Source organism: Leucopleurus acutus, assembly GCF_964270905.1.
Source record: "Leucopleurus acutus genome assembly, chromosome: 2".
Lineage (NCBI taxonomy): Eukaryota > Metazoa > Chordata > Mammalia > Artiodactyla > Delphinidae > Leucopleurus > Leucopleurus acutus.
In genome coordinates this window covers 179004400-179028696 of record NC_139143.1, presented here as the reverse complement: position 1 = coordinate 179028696, position 24297 = coordinate 179004400, and the positions used below count along the sequence as shown (strand labels likewise).

The 24297-nt window shown below is 45.3% G+C and overlaps 1 protein-coding gene across 4 annotated transcripts in view; it reads right to left on the bottom strand.

Moving 5' to 3' along the window:
* Nucleotides 1–24297, bottom strand: part of UBR4 (ubiquitin protein ligase E3 component n-recognin 4) — a 127375-nt gene that overhangs the window by 64885 nt on the left and 38193 nt on the right. For 3 of the 4 annotated variants that reach the window (XM_082832748.1, XM_082832750.1, XM_082832751.1), the window contains exons 29-55: nt 23470–23679; nt 22511–22612; nt 22093–22193; nt 21645–21843; nt 21083–21271; nt 20595–20658; nt 18876–19067; nt 18266–18336; nt 18028–18175; nt 17384–17611; nt 16517–16687; nt 14893–15075; nt 13864–14022; nt 13367–13519; nt 12649–12876; nt 12201–12358; nt 11105–11276; nt 10657–10858; nt 9650–9813; nt 8991–9207; nt 7918–8134; nt 5921–5984; nt 5127–5261; nt 3959–4133; nt 2942–3082; nt 1633–1754; nt 861–972 (exon numbers count right to left, since the gene is read on the bottom strand). In XM_082832748.1, the coding sequence (XP_082688874.1) occupies nt 861–972; nt 1633–1754; nt 2942–3082; nt 3959–4133; nt 5127–5261; nt 5921–5984; nt 7918–8134; nt 8991–9207; nt 9650–9813; nt 10657–10858; nt 11105–11276; nt 12201–12358; nt 12649–12876; nt 13367–13519; nt 13864–14022; nt 14893–15075; nt 16517–16687; nt 17384–17611; nt 18028–18175; nt 18266–18336; nt 18876–19067; nt 20595–20658; nt 21083–21271; nt 21645–21843; nt 22093–22193; nt 22511–22612; nt 23470–23679 (4277 nt within the window). The remainder of the gene's footprint in view (nt 1–860; nt 973–1632; nt 1755–2941; nt 3083–3958; nt 4134–5126; nt 5262–5920; nt 5985–7917; nt 8135–8990; nt 9208–9649; nt 9814–10656; nt 10859–11104; nt 11277–12200; nt 12359–12648; nt 12877–13366; nt 13520–13863; nt 14023–14892; nt 15076–16516; nt 16688–17383; nt 17612–18027; nt 18176–18265; nt 18337–18875; nt 19068–20594; nt 20659–21082; nt 21272–21644; nt 21844–22092; nt 22194–22510; nt 22613–23469; nt 23680–24297) is intronic. The other variant, XM_082832749.1, reaches the window with a different exon arrangement.

Genomic DNA, 24297 nt, shown 5'->3' with positions numbered 1-24297 from the left:
CCCACCGCCCCGCACTAGATTTTTAAGACAGTACAAAAAAAATTTTTAAGAATGGAAAATATTTTACTAATAATTTTTTGTATTAATTATGTGTTGAAATAATATTTTTGATATATTGAATTATCAGTAAGTTAATTTCAAATATTTCTTTTTACTCTTTATCATGTGACTAAAATAAAATTTTAAACTATATATGTGACTTTCATTGGAAGTTTAACTTCTGAGCTAAACCAAGTAACCAGAGTTACACAATATACTACTGCTAAGATTTAGACAATTGGTAGAACTGCTTTTCCTAAAATGTTAAATGCTATGTCCTTGACTTGTATCCAAGTGTATCAAGAGGGAAATCTCTTGTGAAATTTGCTGTCAATCTTATTGTAGGTAAGTCCCCTGAAGATACTACCCATTAGGCAACAAAATGGACCCTTAATGTAAGAGCTTTCATGCGGGGAAATTTTTCATTTCCGAAAAATGGCGGGTTTTTTCTTTAGTCACTGTGATTTTTGAACTGTTCTCATTTTATTTTCACTCTGGCTTTTGGGAAGCTTTCAGCCAAAAATAAGATCTTCACTTAACAACCAGGTAGGACTTTGTGATGTAGATTTTATGTTCTTGGCTTGATTTTACTACTGTACCTTTATTTTCCTCTGGCCTCGATGTTCCTTCTTTTTATTCCACTTACTATGCGTTTTGTATACACCACCTTCAATTCTTCATGGAATAAGGTGGCGTAAAACAATGGATACATAACCAGAAGTCTCCAGGGCCTTGGTCAACATGAGCAGCACGTCCTAGTGCTTTACTTCCCTTCTCCCCCCGCCACACTTGCACAAGCCTAAACCCAGACCTCACATTACCCATTGGAGTGTTGCTTCGAGGGGAGGAGGGCAACGTCACATGTCTCCGCTTGTTCCTCGGCCTTAGGACTCGAATTAGAGCTTGTTTACAAGAGAAGCTCACAGCAGGATCCTGAGGTTGAAAGGAAACCATCATTCTTAGGTTTTAATATTATTCATGAAACTGCCTATAAACACTTTCCTTTCTTGGACAATCACATGCATGTGGAAGATCTGCCTGCTCTCACCTGCAACCTGCTGAATCAGGTCAGCAGTTAAGCCCATTTCCCTGACCTGGCATATAGAAGCCCCATATGCTACATTCTTGTATCTTAGTTCCTGGTAATAGACTGGCAGGTCATTTGGCCCTGAAGTCCCTTTGGCTGTCTACAAATTGGTTTTGGCTTTTCATCAGATGATCAGGCTCACTTAGCTCTGTTATAAAATCAGTACTTCCAACACTAGCTTCTATGCCAGAGTCACTGGAAATATATCTTGATGATGTTCCTTCAGGTACTCATTTAATTAATACTTACTTAGCATTAACTATGAAGCAACTATCAGCATATTCCCTGGGGACTCAGCACTGAATAAAACCAAGTCCATTCCCTTTTCAAACCTTTCTTTCCATGGAATGAGTAAGATGTTAAAGGTTTTACTGATATGTAAAATTCTTAATTCCCATTACACCCTCCTTTAAGTCTGTTTTATTTCATTAATTAGCAAACTTATAAAAAAAATTTTTTCCAGACATTCCCAGATAAGGATTATCTGGGGTTGTAATGATACGTACAGGACACAGTAGCATCTGCATGTATATCTTGGATGCTGTATTAATACAGTCCAGCTCACAGGTACAGTAGCCATGGATAATGTCTACCAGAGCATTAACGGTAGCTTCAATATGAGTTAGGCCTAAAGGGGAGAAATAGATGGTGAAAAAACTTCTAACTACTTGACAGTCAAAGACAAAAGTACAAATTCTTATGCCCACGTAAAGGTCAAGCTAACAAGAAAATGACAAGCACACACAGCAAAACAACACACACACGTAGAATGTAGGCTGTAGGCATTGTTTGTGATTTGTTTTATTAATAGTCTCCTAAATCTCCCAAACTGTCTCCAAAAGCCTTTCCAAATATCCTGCACCACAGAAATAAATAGGTGTCTACTCTCTATGGATATCAAGAGACAGGGCAGAGAAATGTGAAGAGCTGAGCAGAGTCTGAATGTTCCCTACTATCGCCAAACCTTAGGTGATAAAGATGACCCTAACAGGCCTTTTGGGTTTACTGCCCAAGCAATGTCCAAACACAAATGAGTAACAGGGGTCCTTCTACTTTTCTAGATTGCTATTCAGAACCTTATTACTCTTCCACCTAAAAACCTTAGTGTGAAAAGTTAGATACCAAAGGCAGCAGTAGCTTAGAAATAAAATAATTCTCTACTATGATGTTTTTTGGGTTTTGTTTTAAATAAATAAATTTACTTATTTATTTGTTTGTTTACGGCTGCACTGGGTCCTTGTTGCTGCGTGCGGGCTTTCTCTAGTTGCGGCGAGTGGGCTTCTCATTGCGGTGGCTTCTCTTGTTGCGAAGCATGCTCTCTAGGTGCGTGGGCTTCAGTAGTTGAGGCACACGGGCTCAGTAGTTGTGGCTCGCAGGCTCTAGAGCACAGGCTCAGTAGTTGTGGCGCACGGGCTTAGTTGCTCCGTGGCATGTGGGATCTTCCCGGACCAGGGATCAAACCCATGCCCCCTGCACTGGCAGGCGGATTCTTAACTACTGCGCCACCAGGGTAGTCCCCTCAAAGACTTTTTTAAAAACAATTATAAACACCACTAAGGGCACACGCACGCACACACTTCTTTATGTGAAGTATTCAATCCGACATGAGAGATACAAGAAAGTCCTACTTCTCTGCTACACTGCTAAATTCCTCTATCAGGAACATCGATCTCACAGGCTTCTGTTTCCTAAATATTCACTAAATATCCACTCTGGAAGAGACAGATGATGAAGGCTAAAGGTGAAGAATTCAATCTGTTCCAAGAAAAAACTTACATCAGGCTTCACTATCAAGTATCCCTTTTAACATGATACCTGGCAGGCAGGCAGGTGCCAAGAAGGCATTCTTGGGTTTGGATGCATGGAGTTTCCAGAAGTGGTTCACCAGCTGGGTGATGAAACTACAGCAGTCTCCCTCCAACTGCTTCTGAGGTTCTCTCCCCTCATCCGCTCCTTCTAAGCAGGAGAAAAAAAAATTATTAACGATGGTAAATCTAAGATGGAATTTAATTTGTTTTAAGGTTAACTCAGGTCAAGGAAGCTTGCCTGGGGAGGGAGTTTCAAGTGGGGCCCCAGTCAATATGCCAACTATCCCTAGACTCCAGCAGGCACATCTAGGAAAAAAACAGTCTGGGAAAGGAATATCACAGAAAACATTGTATGTTAGAATTAAGTAGAAGGGGAGCATTCAGGAGCTTACAGCAGATTCAGAGATCTCAGGTGCAACTGTTCAACTTCTAAAAGCTAGGGGAACATCTGCAATTTTCTAGAATGATTCGTGAATTATAGTATTAGAGGAGGAACAGGATGATGACAGCATATGGAAATATGTAAATAACAGAACTGTAAAGGCATCAATAAGCTCTATTTGATGAAAGCAAAGCAGGTTTGGTACCCAGCCAATGTGAGGAGAGAGGAGGAAATAGAATCAAGCACTGAGAAAGGCTACAGATATTAATAAAATACTGGCAAAAGTACAGCACGAAAGCAAAAGACATGATCCTATTACTTTCAAGCAACCAGGGCACAAGCTTAACTTTACCCTGAAGATCTTAAAGAAGTAGTAAATTCAGAGACAGATTATATCTGATGTCCAGAGCACTAAATAAACTCAAGAGTAATCCAAGGGGTAAGTACTGGAAACAGTATTTACTTAGAACGATACAATTCTAATGTCAAAAGCCCTTCAAGATATAAAGACAAGAGAGTAAAATCCCTGTCTCAGAGCATGATGTCAGTCAGAAGCCAGTGAGAACAAGAAGAAGATGAGAGAGTAAAGAAGGTGGTGTAGCAAGCAGATTTCAGGACCACGGCCATACAGGCCAAGTTCACCTGTTTCCATCTGGGGCAGCTTTGACTCCGTAAAGTGGACAAGGTTATTAGGGCGCATGATGGCAATGGAGCGAGCAGTGATCACCAGCCTCTGGAAGACCTCAGGGTCCAAATCCTTGCCTTCTTTGCTGGATGTGTTGAGACACTGCACAGCTTTGCTCAGCAAGGCCTGATCCTACAACAAAAGAATCACAGAGGATGAACCAAAAGCAAGGAAGGCCTGGGCACTAAAGCACAGAGGAGAGGGAAACCGACAGACCATCAGGCTGGCTACCTCCTCTCAAGAGAACAGGTTAGTTACCATTGACTACCTGGAACAAACCTTCAAAGCAGCCCAACACAGTTCAACTTCTTCATATAATAAAACACTAAAGACGCTTAAAAAAAAAAAATCAAAAGCCATGAAATCAGTACCAAAGTATGATAGGAAAACTAGAAATACCAGCCAATTCTCCAGAGCTACATACAACATCCCGGATCTCCTCCCTATGGAAGTCATTTCTTCGCAGGTTCATACCAAAGCTATGTTTCCAAAACCGCGTTTCCTTGACAGGTTCAGCAGGTTAGCTCGCACTTCTCAGCCCTCTGGGTCGGAGGCACCAAGGCATCTGGGCTGGCGGCTTCCTCCTCACGGATCTGAACTGTCAACAGTCTCTCCCATTTTTAGAAACTGGCCTAACTTACTGCCTTCAGTCGCTACTTACTTTTATAGGTGAGACCCTCTCTCCCCAGATTTCCCCCTCAGTCTCTCCAACAACCACTTACCAAATTCATCACAAGCAAGTACACCTCACTGAGGGCTGTGGCACAGCTGCAGGAGTGGAAACACCAGGAGCCCTGACCTCCTGAGTGACTTCCCGCCCCACTCTTCCAGTGAGCAGCCACCCCTCCTCAAGCATCCCTCCCCTCCCTTCCTTAAATCTTCCTGATCCAATTAGATAACAGAACAAAATGAATGCAAAGCAGTGGCCCATTACTGGCTTGTCCTCATTTTGAGTGATAGTTATTAATTTCTCAGGAGAAACTTTAGGATGTGTGGGTCTAATCTCAACGCTCTCCTCTCCCCACCTTACTTTGCTATGCCTTTGCTTTACATCCAAAAAGCCAACTTGCTTGATTCCCTGTCAGTACCACAACTTACGCTTCGACAGAAGGCACCCCTGATTACCTTGTGGCTGTGATAGGCTGAGCGGCTGGTGTGCAGGCTGGCCAGAAGGCTCTTGGACTGCTGCTGGACACTGGCAGGCGCTGGCAGGGACAGCAGCAGAGTGGCCAGCTCCTGAGCTGCATTCTTGTTTCTCTCCTGATGCAGAAGACAGCAGGGTTGTCACTAACCCCACCAAATCCATGCAGGATAAACTGCCCACATGCTGCCCCCCACGCCTTCCTCCCTTCTCGGCCACCAGGACTAGCTTAGGCTCCACGGACCGCAAGGAGCAAAACAAAGAATTTCAGAAATTACAATCCTCCCACAATACAGGTGAAGAGCGTCCAAGGTCTGACTCCCAGAACAATGTTCTTTAATCAGAACATTGACTATTCATCCTATTGTACAAAACACTCTCACTACGGGTCCCCCAAAAGCAGGACATAAGGCCTTAAGCTGAAGACTCCTCTGGATCATCTTTGCAAGTCAAGATTATGCTATGAATGTTCTTTAGCTGCAAGGCTTCGAGGCCTCTGATGACTCCACTGACTTCCTGCCTCTTCAGAAAGCTCCCATGTGCTTTAAAAAAGTAACTTGGGGCTTCCCTGGTGGCGCAGTGGTTGAGAGTCCGCCTGCCGATGCAAGGGACACGGGTTCGTGCCCCGGTCCGGGAAGATCCCACATGCTGCGGAGCGGCTGGGCCCGTGAGCCATGGCCGCTCAGCCTGCGCGTCCGGAGCCTGTGCTCCGCAACGGGAGAGGCCACAGCAATGAGAGGCCCGCGTACTGCAAAAAAAAAAAAAAAAAGTGACTTGCCTTCTCGATGATTGGGCCAACAGCAAAGCAGCTTTCCAGGGCTTCTAAAGAACTCACAACCAGCCTAGGGAGACAGGAAAGTGGTGTGAGTGCAACAACCCTTCTCTCTGCCTGGTGCTTTAGCCTGCAGACTACAGTCGTGAGGACCTTGGGGACAGCTAATGAATGCCAAACACAAAATCAAAGCACAATAAGACCTGCCACAGGCACCATGCATATCGTTTCCTTGTATTACAGGCCAGAAGAAACCTGGCTCCTGCTCGGAGATCAACCTGAGGCCATGTTCATAATCCGTAACTCAAAGACAGGGCTTTTCTTCCTCAAAGCGGATAAATGTGCTTCCTCCTGCTGCCTGTGGCAGGGATCCCTGAGAAGGGCTTAACAGTCTTGATGCAATGGGACCCGAAGCTCAGGTGCCCCATAGATCAGTAGGCAGAGGGGACACACAAAGGGAAAGGTTAAAACCATCTTCTTATACTAGGAGAGCTGGGGTTATATTTTACTTACACCTCCAAGTAAATGCACAAAGGCACTTCGTATGAGTTCCCCAAGTACGGAGAAGAGAACAAACTGTATTTTCAGGTGCACGCCAATTGCCAACGTTCAAAGGGTACTATAAAGCACCTTTAGGAAACTGGGCAATTTTCTCTAAGGGAAGGACAGGAAACCCAACCACTGAAGGGTACCAAGTGACACGCTCCCAAGGGCTCACTCCTGTGGGTTTAATGCAGCACAGTGAAAAGACCAACATCCTGAGGGCTGAAGCTCTGGACAGAGAGGGGAAAGTGTGGAGAAGGCAGCTGGAGAGAAAAGGTCAAGGGGCAGAGGAAGGCAGTAAAGAGCCAGGAAAGAGAGACCTGGGACATAAAACCACGGTGGACAGAACAAGCTCTCTGGTGGCTTTTCAGACAGTAGAACTTTTCCACTGTCCCGGCGCCCCCTCCCCGCTTCTCATCCACTGTAGAGAGGGAGCAGAGAGGGATGGGGTAAGGAAGGGGACACCAAGAGTCTGAAGCGGCCGACACCAAGCACGCACGCACAACCCTCCGCATTCTCCACTTTGACACGGGACAGCTCTGCAGCCATGCAATGACCAGAACAGAAAGAAGCAGGAGGACTTTTCCACAGAAGCGGAATCAACGCAAAGCCACGCCATCGGTTACACCGCTCTCTGACACACACTCGCTCGTGCAGAGAAAAGAAAGAGGGCATACTAACCGGTCCAGCTTGGTTAGGGACTCAGTTTCAGAACTTGGGGGAGAAGCAAAAGAAAAAAAAGGAAAAAAATGTGAAGCTCAGAGAAACCTGGAAATACATCCTAAGCAAACAATATAAGAATAGGGTGGGGGGCGGAAGAAAGAGAGAGAAAAGGGGTTGGGTGGGGAGGCTGCTGGCAGGAGGCCGTGATTCCAAGCCAGGCTATTCCTACGACTTACAATGTAAGAACTAAACGTCTTACATCCCGCATCTGCCACGGCAAACCAGCAGCTCCCTAGCGCAAAGAAGCCAAGCGCAATGCTTAAGAAGGCCACTGGGGGGAGCCTCAGGAGGCTCTGAACTCTGCCACAAGATGCCTGGGACAGCCTCTTGCCAGCAGTGTTATTACCACATGAAATAGCTGCTGCAGAGGAAGATGAGAAGACGATGAAATCGGAATGAAAGGGAAGATTTTTCCCTATAACTTCAGCAAGACTAGATTCTAATCTATAATACTGGCTTAAGCATCTTCTGGTCAGCAGCCTCTGGCTACTCCAAAGGGTACCTGAGCTTATTAAGAGAAGGGAAGGGACAGAAGGGTCCAGGCAGAGCCCTGGGAGTCAGATAGCTCTGAGCCGCCTCCAGGCCTTGTCGGCACACTAAGGAGACACTGAGTGAAATCCTGAAAAAATCACAGGCCAGACTTGGGACACTTAGAGGCTCACTCTCTCGAGACACAGGTTCTGCTGGGAGAGTGAGAACTGGTGAGAACTGAATTCAGCCCCTGTCAGTGCTGGTACCTCTCCAGGACAGTTCCACTCGTGGTGGTAGGGGCAGCTGAATCACTGTCTCCAGTGCCATTGCTCTGGCTCAGGTTTGAAGGACAGATGTTGCTGACGGAGGCAGAAGGGAATTCTTCCGGGGGCTCATCAGGCCAGCCAAACTGCTCCTTAGTCTTGCCATAGACTTTTACAGCATCGATCATGGTGACACCTGCTGGATCCACCGAGGCCCCAACTGCAGTAAGCAAGAGCAAGCTTTTAGGAAGCACATTCTCTGAAGGGTTACCACCACCACCACCTACAAAGCAAAGACCAGACTAGTTTGGACAAAGTTCCAAGCCTCATCGATTTCACAGGCATAGAGGAACTTTATCTCCTGAGACTTCAGTAGCACTTTCATCTTGTATAGGTGCTGAATACGTGTAGAAACAGTTCCATAGACCAAAAGCCCATGAAGTCCCCTACTCAGAAGAAGAGTCCCCAAACACCGGTGTAGGGATCCTCTGGTGCTATCAGGGTACCGTATCTCCCAACTCCACCCCCAGGGATCTCTAAACACTCCTTTTGTTCAAAGCACAGATCATCATCATGAATGAATACCAAGAGCAACTGTTTCTGGAAGGAAAAGTATCAGACAGGTGGCCAGTAAATGGTAGGGAACGCTGCCCGCCCTATGAAAGGCTCAGGGATGTGTACTCTGAGGGTTTAAAGGCATTGCTAACCATCTCTCAGTGACATGTGCCCTGAGGCCTGCATCTGCGCCTTAAGAAAGCCTTGCAATGTCACATGCTAATCTTGCTGCCTACACACGCAGGCAGCCCCATCTGCAAGGCTACGCAACCCTACAGAAGTGAGCCCTGAAGCAGAGTTTTGCCCTGTCTTTACCCCTCCCATTCTCGAGTATATCTCTTTCCTGTAATCTTGTTTCCTTTATATCTCAAACGAAGCTCAAAGTTTCATGATGGCAGAGACCACAGAGCTATCAGTAGAGCAGAGGGTTCCTAGAATACTGGAAAGCCACAGAGAAGTGGCCACCCAGTCAGAATTCATAACGAGAAGGATACAGTCTATGCCAGGAGCTGGGGACTCACTGAAGAGGTTCAGCTTCTTATCGGCCTGCAGGGCTTCTTCTCTGGTGAAGGGGAAGTCAAACCAGCGTGAGCGACTCAGGTTAAGCTGCATGGTTCTGCCAAAGATCTCAATATATGATGGGGCCCGTTCAATTGCCTGGGTCCCAATCTGGATCCGCATGCCTGTCATCACCATAGTGCTGTTGTTGTTACTGATCTCAATGGTGAAGCCACCAGGCTGGAGGGAGAAGAGGCACATATCATACAATTACTGCAAGTTCTTAAGGGCAAACTTTCGATCCTTCCTGTGACAGTGACACAATGTGTGATCCTACAAAAGACCTTCATCCTTTTTAACTCCTCAGCACTGACTTCTTTTCTTCCAAGGATGGGAAAACAGAAGCAGGGAGTAGACTCTTCAGTTTCAGGCTTCTTTCTCCCCAGCATTAACCACCTCCTGCTGCCCTGTGCACAGTAACCCTACTGACAACATGGGAATAGGAGCCCTTTGGCATGGAAGTGAGAATATTCATTAATTCTAGGGACCATGAAACTAGAATCAAGGGGTAATGACTGTGAGTCTTGCATTCTAAGAGGAGATGTGTCCTCAAACCTTCTAAATGTGTCCTCGAGTCCTTCTACCCAGCGAATGAACCCAGCACGGGGCAGTCAGTCCTCACCTTGGTGTTGGCCACATACATGCCAGTGGAATTCAGCCGGTGCTTTATCTGTTGTGCGTTGTAGACCTGCAGGAGGTCATTACCACCAAACTCCACATCTGTCAGTTGCTGGTTGTGTTCAAAGAAGTCAATGGGGAAGGTCACTTGGCTAGATGTGCGAGTTGCTGTGGAGAACAGCATCAGATTGCCACGGAGCAACATTAGTGCGATCCCCACCACCTCTGTGCTCCTAAGCGCACACGTACTCCCTAATCTTTCTAGGCCAACTCGGGATTATAAGGTTTGCATCAGTATGATGCCTACACGCGGTCAGCTGTCCAACAGTCATCACCCCCAACCACAACACAACCTAGCGGGGCGAAGAAATCTGATGTCAGTATTGGCTACACTTAATAACAACAAGCTCTCTCAGAGCTGGTTTATTTAAAATAAACAAAGGAAACTGTTTCTTTATAGGAAGATGAGCTGCATAATTATCTCAAACACAGACTCTGGAACAAATTCCAGATAGTGGGGTGAACCCTGTAAAGATCTTTGCTCAACCCGAGTCACTCACTCCTAAACTCAAGCTTCCACTCCCTGAAGAGTCCTCCTCCATCACTCGGGAGCAAAGACTTCCAGCTCAGTCACCTATGACGGCTTCTACACCAGTCGGCGAGAATGAACCAGCCAAAGGATCTACTCCTCAATCAGTTCCATCCTGCACACCACCTCAGGGAAGCCATTTTTCTTAAACCCAGAGAAAACCATCTCAAACCAGGTCCAAGAGAGAATTCTTTCGTGGGCACCTAGGAACTGCTGGCTGAAGTGGACAGCCCACAGGTGCTTGCCGTGCACAGAATGCTGAGTGGCCTCCGGAACCTTGACTCTGCTTCTGAGAAACTAGCTAGCACAGTCTCTACCTTTATGAGCCGCACAAGCAGGACAGTCCCTGTTTCTTCACGGCTATCTACAACGGTCTACTGTAAGTCCCCGACCCCTACCAGTATTCTGAGGAGGGGCCTTACTGATGGTAGCTGTTTTGCGCTTTCGAACAGGCTTCATTATGCTGATGACACTGCTGGGCTGCAGGGAGGGCTGAAGCCAGTAGGAGGTGTTCTCCACGTTGGCCATGTAGATGCGCAGGCTGCCATCCTCACACAGCAAGATCATCGTTGTCCGCTGCTGCTCATTGCAGGCTGTGTGCCTGATGGCGACCATGTCCTGGATCTAGGAGGAGGGGACAGAGGAGTGGTAGTTCCCACACCTACAGATCAGAACCTACAGAAAGAGGCAGAGAAGCAACTGGATTCGTGGTCAACTGAGGGGGTGCTGAGGCTGCCAAAGAAAAGGCGTCTAGGAGAAAATTCTTCTCTAGGCCTCCACTGAAAGAGCTGGCAAAGTGACATGACATACAAATATAAAAAGAGAGCAGGTTCACAGTCTATTCAAGTGATGGGAGAACGGGGCACTGACCTTTGCTTTGGCAGGAAGAGTCTTAATCTCCTGGATGAGGAAAGTGTCTGGTTTCACCATAACTACCAGGGGCACTCCTGTAGTTTGCTGGACACAACACACCAAGCCAGGGTGGTTCATCACCTCAGACCACTGGCAAAGGGCAGGAGACGTCTTGCTGCCACCATTGGAACTACAGACAACAAAAGTGGCCACAGTTAGGGTGTCAATCACCATCTAACAGTTCTTTTCTTGACCTAAAGGCCATCCTCACGAGCCACTGGACTCTCAGAGCAATAAACCCACCCAGGGACTCAAATTACCCACGAGTCTCAGTCTTATTCTGAGCCACACAAATACTCTCATACCCCAATGTGCACCCCAGCAGGAGGCCTGGTTTAGGATCTCAGTCAGCTGCTGGGTTCTACGGTCTGAGGGAATAGGTGGCCCTGTGTGCGTAAGGCTGTCAACTGCATAGGGCCACGGAGCTGCCAGAGGCTGATGACCCATTGTCCTTTTAAGAATTTCCAAGCACATCAAGCTACGTATCCATTTTATTTCATCTCAAACCGGGTAATTCACAAAATACAGGCCAGAGAGAAAGTGCTTTCCAGTGGCAGATAAGAAAGAGGGGAAGAGACCCTAAAACTTTGCTGCCTCCTCCTTAAATAAAACACTCACTACCTCACACACCCCTGTCACCCAGAAGTCTGATGGCAGCCTCCACCTCCCCAAGCTCCAAGCTCGCCCCATCTGCTGACACCATGTTCTATTTACTGATCAACTCCCAGGAGGGAAACTTAAAGGGCATCTTAGCAGCACGAGTGTCTAGGAGAAACTTACATTCTCTTCTCAAAACTCAGTAATCAAATTAAAGTCACATTTGCTACCCTGACCCTAGCTTTTCCTTCTGAGTGACAGTGGCTCCCCAAACTACCTGTTACAGCTTGGGGTCTCCACGGTGGGAGACAAACCATGCAGGCCGCCCAACCTACCAACACTGGACACCGTTTGATTTAAAGACACCAAGCAGGGAAGGGCGAGCCCTTGCAAGGGGCGGAGCTCTCCTGCTGAACATGGGCGCTGTGGCAGTTCACCTTTAAGTGCTCATCCCCACCTCTTGATGCTGATGGAGAAGAGCTGCAACACCTCCAGCGTCGTCCTACTGATGGTGGCTGCAAACGACCTGCCCTGACAGTAGCTGAAGAACAGCATCTGCAACACGTGCGAGTAGTAGACAGACACACCGCCACCTGCCACCTGGCTGTTACTGTCCTGTCACAACAGAGACACAACATCCGCATTAACTTCTCATGCTGCCAGCTTCCGCTCTGGCTGCTCATTCATCTCACACCATGATTATGGGGCCTCATTCTTAAAGTATGAGATCCCCGCGGGAAACCGTAAAAATACCAAGAGAATACAGGAACTTCAAGTTTAGTCCTAAAGGACTAAAGTTTTTGCTATTAGATAAAAAGTTAGAAGAAAAAAGAGAAACGAACAACAGAAGCCTTGCTAGGCTGATTAAACCTGGCATAGAAGGGAACAGTGCCACGTGCTCTAACCTTCAGGTCCTCGTGGTTTATTTCCAGCACATTAGTGACATAGAAGGGTCCCTGCTGGGCACTGCTGGCCTCTTCCATGAGCTGGGTATAGATGTACCCAGCCGAAGACATTATAACAATGATGTTCTTTCCCTCTTCGTTGAAGAGGAAGGTAACATCTCTTATCTTTGAGCTGGGCAGGAGAAAGTAGAAGGTTGGACTCAAGGCATCAACGGACAGGTCATAAATCTGCAGAATGGAGGGAAGAAAGATCAAATAAGGGAGATCCATCTCAGTCCCGTGCCCAAACTACCCTGGTGAACACACAGAGCTGCAATCAGTGAGGAATGAGCACTCAATCTCCACAAGATCTCAGCAACAATCTCCACAACAATCTCAGCAAGCCCTATAAGTGCTAGACAATGAGCACAAGATGATCAAGTATCTTTTCACTGCCTCTTAGGAATGAGCAGAGCAGAGATACACATCAACAAATTCTATACCAAGTACAGTAATTAACAGCTGTGAATTGGACACAGTGGGTGTTGAACCAGAATCAATTTTCTGCTACCTGCACACAGATAGGTCCTGCTCAACAACATAACAAAAGGCAACAAAATGTTAGGATTTTTCATTTTTAATTTCTAAGAGACGCTAGCACATATAACGGAGATCAGGCATTCTGGATTTAAAAGCAAAACCATTCTAGGATGAGATCATCAAAGGGCTGTAACTATACCTTGACAAAATCTGCAGTGACGATCGCTAGCTCAGTCTGTGAACCAGGTAACCACACGGCTTTGATGATGAAGTTCCCTGTTGCCAACTGGGGGTGCAAAACCAAATGATCCGACACAGAGCCAGAGCTACTGAAGGTCAGCACGTGGCAGTCCTGGACATGGTTGAAAGAACAGAATGGTTAAAAACTGATTTGGAAAGTAGCCTAATTAATTTCAGAGTTCTAATGCTGCCTTTTCTTCCCTAATATTCCCTGCCTCCAAACAGTACTCAGACTGTCTAGTAACATGTTCAAGTGTCAAGAACACACAAAGATTATTTCCAATACAAAAGAAATCTGGAAGATCTGGAAGAAATTCAGAGATTTCTTTTGTGTTCCCAATGGCTTTTAAGTTCTGATCTCAACAATGAATAAGAGAAAGTGGTGCTGAAAACAGGGGAGAGAAGGTGACTGGGGTCCATAGCTTAACAGAACCAAACCTGGATCAGGATTGTTACCTTCAGCCCACAAACAGCAAGGTAGTCCTCCTTGCACGGATTCCCCGTGAGGCTCAGCACAGTAAAGGGGACTGGGGCAGAAGCCAGGCGGGTCAGAGTCAGCTTCCTTTTGCTGGAATCTGCTTGCTTCAGGAGAGCTGAGAGCTGCAGGACAGTGATCTGCAAAGGAATAATTACCAATTTATTCTTAACCCACATCCTCTCAGAGAACACAGAGCAATAAAAAAAACGTTCCTTCACTAGAGCTACTGATTTGGAGACTTTTTTGGTGGCAAGTCTCTTAGGAAACTCCAAGACCAATACCAGTCATACATCCCCTGGTTAAAAGAATGGAATGCCTTTCATCTCCTCCTTCTAGAGATGACAAAAGAAACCAACTTCTCTTCGTATAATCAGTTCATAAAATATTTAAACAATTCCCATATACTACTGTCCCTTCTCATTTTCACTGAGAATGTTTTTGAAAGGATTTTAGAGCTATTTTAATCTCTAGTTTGTTTTTCACTTAAGGTGTGATTAAAACAACTTTACTGATAATGAAGAAGTCAGAATATAGAAAAGTGTGAGTTAGGATACTCTCCTCCAACCTCTCCTGGTTCTATAAAACACGATAAACTTCCTTGTGCCCTTAGAGGGCTGGGAGGGCAGGAAAGAACTAAATAAGGATCACTGAGCCTTCCTATGAAGACTCTTCTCTCCCCACTTGTGTCCTCAGAGTGGCCAAAATGGGAAAGACTGGGAGCCACGGTGTCCTAGGAAACCACCAGTCGTTACCTTCGCCTAGGGGTTCCCACAATAGAGTGGGAATTAACTATTCAGACTCTCTGTTCTAGTCACACTGGTCCTAAGTCTAATAAAGTAACTCAGGGTTCAAGTAGAGAAGTTTGTTGAGCTCTGTCCCTGAAGCTTTGCTGGAACCCAATAGACATTTTCCCTGAGGGCCAATCTGAGTATAGTCATCTATTTGTTTTGCTCAGCACCTAAGACAAACATGACCTCAAATGAAAGGGAAGGAATTGGAAGACCCACCTTGCCTTTCTCATGGCTGACAGCCAAATGCTGGCGGCGCCCATGAGGGGAGGAGAGCACACACATAGCCACCCTCCTGAGCACATGGGCGCTGATTAGCTGTCGAATAGTCTGGCCCTGGTCTCCACTGTAATTCATCCGAACATTCTCAAAGGCACCTTCCTGGGAACCTAATGTGGGAACCTGGCAAAGAGGGAAGCAGAGAGAGAAGGCAGTAATAAGGCAAAAAAGATCAAGTGGATTCATACACATGCTATTCACGTGACTGAGACACTGCACAATTTAGTTATTCAAAAACAACGGGACTGGGCTTCCCTGGTGGCGCAGTGGTTAAGAATCCGCCTGCCATGCAGGGGACACGGGTTTGATCCCTGGTCCGGGAAGATCCCACATGCCTCAGAGCAACTAAGCCCATGCGCTACAACTACTGAGCCTGCGCTCTAGAGCCCACGAGCCACAGCTACTGAAGCCCGCACGCCACAACCACTGAAGCCCATGCACCTAGAGCCCAAGCTCCGCAACAAGAGAAGCCACGAGAATGAGAAGCCCGCGCACCACAACAAAGAGTAGTCCCCGCTTGCTGCAACCAGAGAAAGCCCGAGCACAGCAACGACAACACAACGCAGCCAAAAATTAATTAATTAATTAATTAAAGCAATGGATTCCAATCTCTAGTCCATAGACAGCTAGGTAAATTCATCAAAATTACTGTCAGTCCAATAAGAACAATGCAGTGAATGTTGCATAAAGCTAAATTAATACAAAGTATTCACTTTTTAAAAATGTTAAAACGCCTTTTTTTTTTGGCTGCGCCACATGGCTTGCAAGATCTTAGTTCCCTGCCCAGGGATTGAACCCAGGCCACAGCAGTGAAAGCGCCAAGTCCTAACCACTGGCCACCAGGGAATTCCCAACTGTGACTGATGTTTAATAAAATGCCAGAATATATGTGTGTGTATTACCAAGTGATTATGCTTCCCTTAAAAGCAGTCACCTTGTGAGATCTATTTGTGTACCTCACTCATTTTCACATTTCCCTTCCGGAAATGCCGACACTTTACTTCCTACTACTTTACACAGCTGCTGAAGACTCCAGGCAGACCACGCCAGGGGTCCTACAGTCAGTGCTAAGCAGCAGGTGTAAAGTGGATAATGACTTACAACTTACAACCCAAGTCATAGGAAGAATTAAAGGAAGATGACCTAAAGGTAATCTATGGCTCTAAGCCAAAGAGGACAAGCATTATTTCTGTAAACAAGGTGAACCTTAGGGGAGAAGATACAATAAGGAGGTATTCTATTTTACATACAGAAGAAATTTCTAACCATTATAATTTCCCCCAAATGTCGTTCCTCACATCCAGGGGTTCACATGTTTATGTGAAGTGAAAAGGAAACTTACACACTGGGTTTGCCCGAATGACCTCTGGATTCCCTTCTCTGGAAGACACACCTCACATGCTGACTTTCACACTGGATGTCACGGTATCTTAAATTCTAAGTTCTGAATGGCCAGGGGTTGACTGTTCTAAGGATATTCCTCCGAGTGTCTAGCACACTTTGGCATCTCAGTCAACGTGCTGGTTCCCATATGCACCTAACTCCCAGACTCTGACACACTCACCATCAGCTGGTCTGTCATCTCAACCACCTTGTCCACTGTGTGCAGCTCCCGGAGGGCCTGCTGAGCCCGGCTGCTGCTCCCCACAGCTGAAGCCTGCTGAAAGTTGGTCTGAATGGCATCCATGAGGAAATTGAGCATGTCTAACACGAGAGGAGCGAAGGAGAAATTGGCCTGAGAAAAATCCAAATACACAAGTGAAAAAAAAAAAGACAGAAAAATAATGGGTCATACTCATCACCACAATCTTGCTAGTAACTACCTACAGAATCCAGAACCCACTTTCCTCACTTCAGTTTGATATTCTAGCCCTCATCTCACTCTCTCCAATAACACTGGATTTGATTCCAGTCAATACGCTATTGTGCTACTAACCTAGAGCAATCTTCCTAAACCAGGGATCCCACGTCGATATCCTACTTGGATAGGTGCTTGAACGCACCCACCATGTATAATTATATGGTGGGTATAATTATACCCACCATGTATAATTAGTTAACTACTCCCCAATACATCTAGAATGCCTCTAGTGAAAACTGAGAAAATAATCGCTCAAATCATTTTCTGTATTCTGTGCTTCAGATGAGAAAGCCTGACCAAGAAAGTGTGCTCTAGAGTGTTACACAACTAAAATTTACCCTCCCACAAACTTCCCAAACACTCCTCAGTCATAAATTCTTCCTTATGAAGTAGTGACTGACAACACACACTATTCATATTCCACTGTGGAAATCAGTAAATTTAGAGAGGAGAAAACAACCCCACGCCCACTAGTGGAGTCGTAAGGAGAGCCTGGTGCACTGATCGCTCATGGACCAGCTGGCCAGGCTCTGTGCTCTGGCCCCCGTGCTGGACGCCACCGGAGCCCACCTGGTTCTGCAGCTCCTCCCGGCAGCCCTCCACTGTGCGGCACAGGCTGCTCTTCTTGGGCTTCTCTTCATCAGCAACCTTTCCGTCACTGATGGTGACTTTGGCCTTGTCAGCTGGGGAGGTGCTGGTGTGGCGCACGAGACTCTCTGAAACTCTGGGTTCACTCTGAAATGCTGACTCCTTCATGGTGGAGCTCATGCCGCTGCTGGGAGTTCGCTTCACTAGAGCCTAGGGACAGAAAACGTCAGAGGCCCCAAGTCTTGCCACAGCATACATGAAATACTGCCTAAGATGTTGAAGGAAAATCTGACCCAAAGGAGACACTGGCTAACCATTTAAAGATTATCCAAAAGCCTGAATTCTGATCTTCATTGTATTCACCTAATGTCTGGTACTTTACCCACTCAGAGCAATAGGTCTTGAAATTGTGGAGGGGGTCTTTGAAAACACTGCAAGATCTCTAAGGACATTGCAAGTTCTAATATTCTAAGTGAAGTGCGTAGGCCATGACTGTATCAATGACAACCAGAACTTAGTCCTAGACCCAGGCCACCATGAAGGTGACATGGGAATTTCGCTGTTTGGCTTAAGCATTTGTGTCACAAGTCACCCTTTATAGCCGAGAGAATGTTCTAATCTCTCACCAGACAGCTGCCATCTTCCTTGGCTCCACAGTCACAGAAGAAGGATCCATACTTGGCATAGGAAATCTCATGATCCTTGTGGCACACCTTGGCACATACTGTACACACACCCACCCCATCAACCATTTTGCAGGTGTGACAGTGGTACCTACGAAGAATGAGAACCAGTCAATGAGCCCAGAAGTCCCAACAATCAAGGCCCAGCAAACCCTCACCTGAAACGAAAAACTACTCTTACCAATGCTGGTTCATGAATTCTTTCTGAGTGATGGTAAAAGTGCATAATTTATTGCAAAGAGAATCTTCATCCTTCAAAGATAATAAATAGTTTTAATCGGAAATACATCCTTCTACACAGGGACCCATAAAAACACACCCTACGGAGAGTAAACCACTGACTCATAAATGACCAGTAGAAACCTACTCCAACTGGAGACAGCTTGCAGGCTATAAATATGCTGCAATTTCAGGTGAGACCTTAAGGTTTTGTGGCTAAGAAAAAAATAAATCTTATGCTTTCTCTACAAGGAAGCTCACACCATCCCCATGAAGACTCATCTTTGAAACTCCATTTTGGATGCAAAAACCAAGGAACTGTATGACAAGTGCCTCTAGATGGAGGAAGGCATGTGTTTATTAAACGGTCCTTCCCCTAGGAGATTAGAGCCCTACCGCTTGCTCTGCAGGCCTGGAAAGTCAGTCTGGCACTAGTCATGTAAGCTGTGAGAAAGCAACAAGGGCTGGGAAGAGTTCTGAAGCTCCCCGGGGCGAGAGGGAGGGCCAAAGGACTGCTAGTGTGAGCTCTGCAAGTGCCGATCAGCCATGACCATGGTGGTTACTTCACTTACTGAATCCTCAGCCTGGGAGTCTTCCTCTTCCACTGCCAGCTCCTCCACCCAGTCTGAGTCCACCTCAATGGCCCGCTCTTCCCCATCCACTGAGAGGTGACTTGGGCCTTGACCGTTACTCTGGCTCAAGGCATTGGTGACGTCAGCCAAGTAAGACATAACATGGCAGGTACACTCCAGGACTACCACATGCTGTAAGAGAAGACCACCACACCACGGAAACCTCAGTTCTCCATATTCGGTTATTATGTAAACTGTGTTTTCTCAAGCTTTTTCCAATAAAGCTCAATATCAAAGGAATAGTATAAAAGCAGAGAAGAAAAACAACATGTTTTAATTACCTATTTCCTCAGCTCGTAGCACTATGACTACATGTAGCTGGTCAATAAACTGTACTGAATCAGTGTGATTCATTCTTTCTTAAGCACAAAGACAACTCTTTAAAAAATTTTATAAAATGAAGTATGATGGAAATCAAGAAAAAAAAGTTAAAATGAAGACAAAAATCATTCAAGAAAAAAATAGACTGATACAAAGAACAGACTGGTGGTGCCAGAGGCAGTGGGTAGGAGGGTGGGCGAAATGGGCGATGGGGGTCAAAAGGTACAAACTTCCAGTTATAAAATAAATAAGTCATGGGGATGTAATGTCCAACATAGTGACTAGAGTTAATAAATACTATTGTATGCATATCTGAAAGTTATGAAGAGTAGGTCTTAAAAGTCCTCATTGCAAGAAAAAACAAATTTTGTTAACTATGTATGGTGATGTATTAACTAGACTTACTGTGATCATTCTGCAATTAAAACAAATATCAAATCATTATGTTGTACATCTGAAACTAATATAATATTCTATGTCAATTACACCTCAAGAAAAAAGAAAAAAAGCTATATTAAAAGTATGAATAAGCTCTCATTGGCTTTTTTCCTGCTGTTACTATTTTTTTTAACCATTAGTGGAAGATATTTAAATTACTGGGTTTTTAATTAATGCAGTAGGGGAGGAATAGCTTCAGAGATCAAGGGAAAATTTTTCCAGCATATCACCGCAGATAGTTCGTGCTTGCCTAAAAAAACCCAAAAGTCTGGCATCAAAGCCTCAGATTTCTAAGTTCCTTCACTCTGCACTCTTAACAGTTCAGTGTGGAAAGGATAAAAATCAGCAAGAAAGCAGGGAGAGATGAATGGTGCTGTGGTGGGTCAGAGGCCAGTTATCTGCTCTTAGCCACTATGTCAGGTTCATGGGTTGGGCAGGGGAAGAAAATGCCTGAATGCAAGATTTCTGCCAGTTTCCACCCTTTTTCTCAGCACAGTGACCTGAACTTTCAGGTAAAGTAAACAATTCTAGCATCTGGACTAGAGCTGAGGAGGGAGACCGTAACTCCGTATAACACTCAGAGCACACAGTTCCAATACAGGAGCAGCGGACAATTTTCCAGAGCATGCCAATACCTAAAAATAGCAGGAATTCACTGTTTTAAGAAGGACTCTGTTGGATGTCTGCTTACCAGAATATTTCCTTCCTATCACTTCTTGCCACCGAGAAGAGGCCTAAGGGCATGCAGTTAGCAATTACACACTTCCAGGCCTTTGCGATTATAGGCCTTACCCTCTGTAGGCTAGCCAGGGACAGAAACCAACAGGAAGGAGACTTCCACCTGGCCACAAAGATAAGAATCACCACTCCCTGACTGCCGTCACTCCTCACTTGTCTTACCTTTCCATGCATTACATTGGCATTCAGTTTTTCGACCACATTCTTCTGTGACAGGTATTTCTTGCTGTCCCGAAGGAAAAAAAAGGAGGGGGGGGGGGACACAAAATCATCTAAGGAATCAAAGAAAGGAAGCATCTTCACATATCTCACATCAATTTGTGGACACTGTGAACCAAAGGCATTCTTAGAAAATTATGTGGGTAATCAGAAGTTGGGGGCTCTGTTCCTATCAGTGGCAGGTGGTACACTTTCCCCAAGACTTCTCCCAGGAATAATGAACAGAAAATCCTACTAATAAAATAATGAAGATTAAATCTAAACTGAACAGTCACTGGCTACTCCCTCAATCCCCAATAAAAAAGCAGAGATTCAAATTTCTTTTATACTCACTCTGAGCTACAGAAAATAGCCTGTAATTAATTATCCCCCTTTTCTCTAAGAGCAATGTTGTAACATACAGATGCATTCCTCCAATTTCACCCTCTTACCATCTACTCAGCCAGTCCACAGCAGCATTATGAAGCTGAAGATGGCCAGCACCTTGACCTGCACTGGCCAGGGTAGCCATCACAACCATGAGTTCAGGGAAACCAGTCCCATCACCATTGGCCAGCATCTCTGTTGCCATGGGGATCAGGGTGCCCAACAGCACAGCACACACACCTTCCCCGACTTGGCTGATAGAGAAGAAATAGGAAGTTGGTAAGTAATCAACAGGAATCTGACTGTACACTTCTAAATTTATAAGAGTTAATTAAGGAGTTTAAATTTAAACATTAAATGCATGACTATACACACTAAGCCCAGTTGTGGACTTGGGCTACTAGAGCACAAAACATTCATCCCCGTTACAACTGACATGCCAAGTCACGGCAGAAGTTTTTCCATGGGAAAAATCAAGAAGAGCCACTAGATTCCCTGAGTCTACTGAGAGGGAGCTATGGAATCACTGAAAATGCTCACAACTGATTCCTGAAAGAAAGACAGCGGCATGATCTCACCTTATTTCTGGGGCCGTTAGAACATGTGAAATAAATGCAGGTGCCCTACCTGTTTTCCCGAACAATGTAAGTGGTCAACAACTGTAGAAGCTGCCTGTTCTCCTGGATCACATCCAGCTGATCGGAATCTTTGGGGGGCGATGCAGTCATGCGGGTGAGCCAGGCCTGGAGACGCACAGGCTCCACGCAAGCCAGCTGTGCCAGGGAACCACAGAGATGCAGAAGGCTCGGGTTAGGGCTCTTCTCAGCTGGAGACAGACCGAGAGGCGAAGGTCAGTGAAGGAGGGCAGGGGGAAAGGAAGGAAGGCGCAGACTGTGAGCCTGGAAAGGGGGAAAGGTTCCAAGGAAGTTTTTGACTTCCTTCCAAACTATCTCTGAGGGATTCTCTCCACATGTTAGCATTTTCATGCCATAGTTATACTTGGGCAGAAGATAGGCACAGTCATTAGCTGGACATCAAAGTTCCCTTAAGAAGATTACTAAAAGCTGTCACTCACTCAGCTGGAAGAGTTTGGTGAAGAATTTCAAAACTCGGTTACAGAATTTAGCAGAGAGGTTCTCATTGGCTGTTGCCATCATGACCTGCACAAGTTCTCCACTGAAAGGCAAGAGGGTAAAAATGGAAGAATCACATTAAGCTTCACATAAAAGGCATCCGTTTCTATTTCTTCACAATCTCATCCCCTCTAGGGGAACTGGTCATTTGTGAGTCAACAATGCCAGGTGTTCATGAAATCAACCCCCTCCACCAATAACCTCAAGGAGTCAGCAGTTAACTGAAGTCCTCCCAGAGGTACAAACACCTAAGCAGGCTTTTGTATTCCCTGAGAAAGAACACCCAAGTCAAGAAAGACAGGTCCCTACTTCCAGGAGATATTCAAAAATGTTCACTGAGGAGAACAAAATATAGCTCACCTGTCAGAGAAAAATTCCTCCATAGCTTTACGAGCCTGACTGCTTTCCAGTTGTTTTTCCAAATACTGGAGACATTCTTCTAAGATGGATTCATCCAGTCCACTGAAAATCCAAAAGAAAAATTAACTACCAGAAACAAGGGCTGTTTCAATGTCCTGCTAATCCTGACCTTTAAAAATCCAAAGTCTGTTTACGGCTACACCTTTTGAGGGCAATATTCAATTCTGTTTTGTCAAAGCTTAGCATAAACCCTGGCATACAGTAGGTGCTCAATAAATTTTTGAGGAATTAAACTGAAATAAAATTTAAAAATTCCTAAAATCTGAGATAACTGATGTAGTCGATGGCTAAGAGTTCCAAGAATCACTGCTGTTATTTCAAACTGTTAGAAAGAGGAAGGAAGGGAGGGAAACACTGAAGGGGGGAGGGGGGACGAAAGAGAAGTGGGGAGGGAGAGAAAAAGAAAAGGCAGCCCCTGATGAAAACCTGGATTCCCCAACAACAAAAAGGCAGGAAATCCCAATACCTGGAACCCTTTATCTGTACAGTTCTCAGTGGGATAAAACTGTAACTTATTCACCTGTTCTGTAAGACTCTCCTACATCAACATGGCCTACACTATCAAGGTCAAACAATGCTGTGAGACCGCCTAATTCCACAGAACACCTATCTCAGAAGCATGGTTACAAAAATATTAGAAATTTTATCATGCTCCTTTGTACACTTCATCACATCTAGTACAGCATGTTTATTCCTAAAAATTAATTACAAAAGAAGATTCCAAGTAACCTTTCATGCGTGTCCACAAGAACACAAAACGCACACAAGTATAGAACTTTCCGTTAAAAAGCACAATCATAATCTATTAATTAACAACATAAAGAAGCTAGTGTTGGTACATTTCATTGATGGTAGCAGGAGGTCACAGGAACCGGAGGCTTCTCCCCAATCAGGCTCACCTATTGGGATCTGCATGATTAGCCAGAATGTTGTAACAGCCAGTGATTAGTTTCTCATAAACGCGAGCCAAGAACTCATCAGACTCTGCAGGGCCCAAGATGCGCTCCAGAGAGTTGCTACTGATCTCAGCGACACTCTCAGTGCTCGACTCCAGAAGAAGGGGAAGCAGGGTCCGAATTACCTGTGGCGGGTTCATCTCATCGGACCAACTTCAACAAAGAAAACAGAACCAAATTAGTGAATATACTCTCAAAAGCTGCGAGGGGAGGAGAGGGCAATCTACTCGTTTACTGAGAAGGGCTTTTTTCCTTTGATAGTTGTTTTTTACATAGGTATAATCACGCAACTTCATGGTCTCCTTTCTCATTATCATATCAGAAGTTAAAATCATTTCCATATGAAAAGTTCACTTATTAAGATGTTAAATTAATACTATAAGATGTATTTTATAATATTTAGAAAAGAAAATTAACTGAAACCTAAACTAGTAACCCTCCCAGACAACCTTTCTAGAAGAATTCCCAGGAATCTGGATCACTTTTAAGGCAATGAGATATAGGACTTTACCCGTGACCTATGTACAGGAAAACAAAATAGTCCCTCCACTGGCCTGCCCTTAGTCTCCACGATGGCAGCATCTAACTTCCGCAACGAATCTGGAGAAGCACGACTTCAAATACATCATTGTCACCTTGAAACTTAAACCCAGAGTACCTCCAAATCACAATATGGTTTAAAACCAGCATGCCTTTTCTGAAACATACTACACAGAAGGAGGGGGGAAGTACTCAGCTGCCCTTCACATCTAAGCCAAAAATCATTCTAGG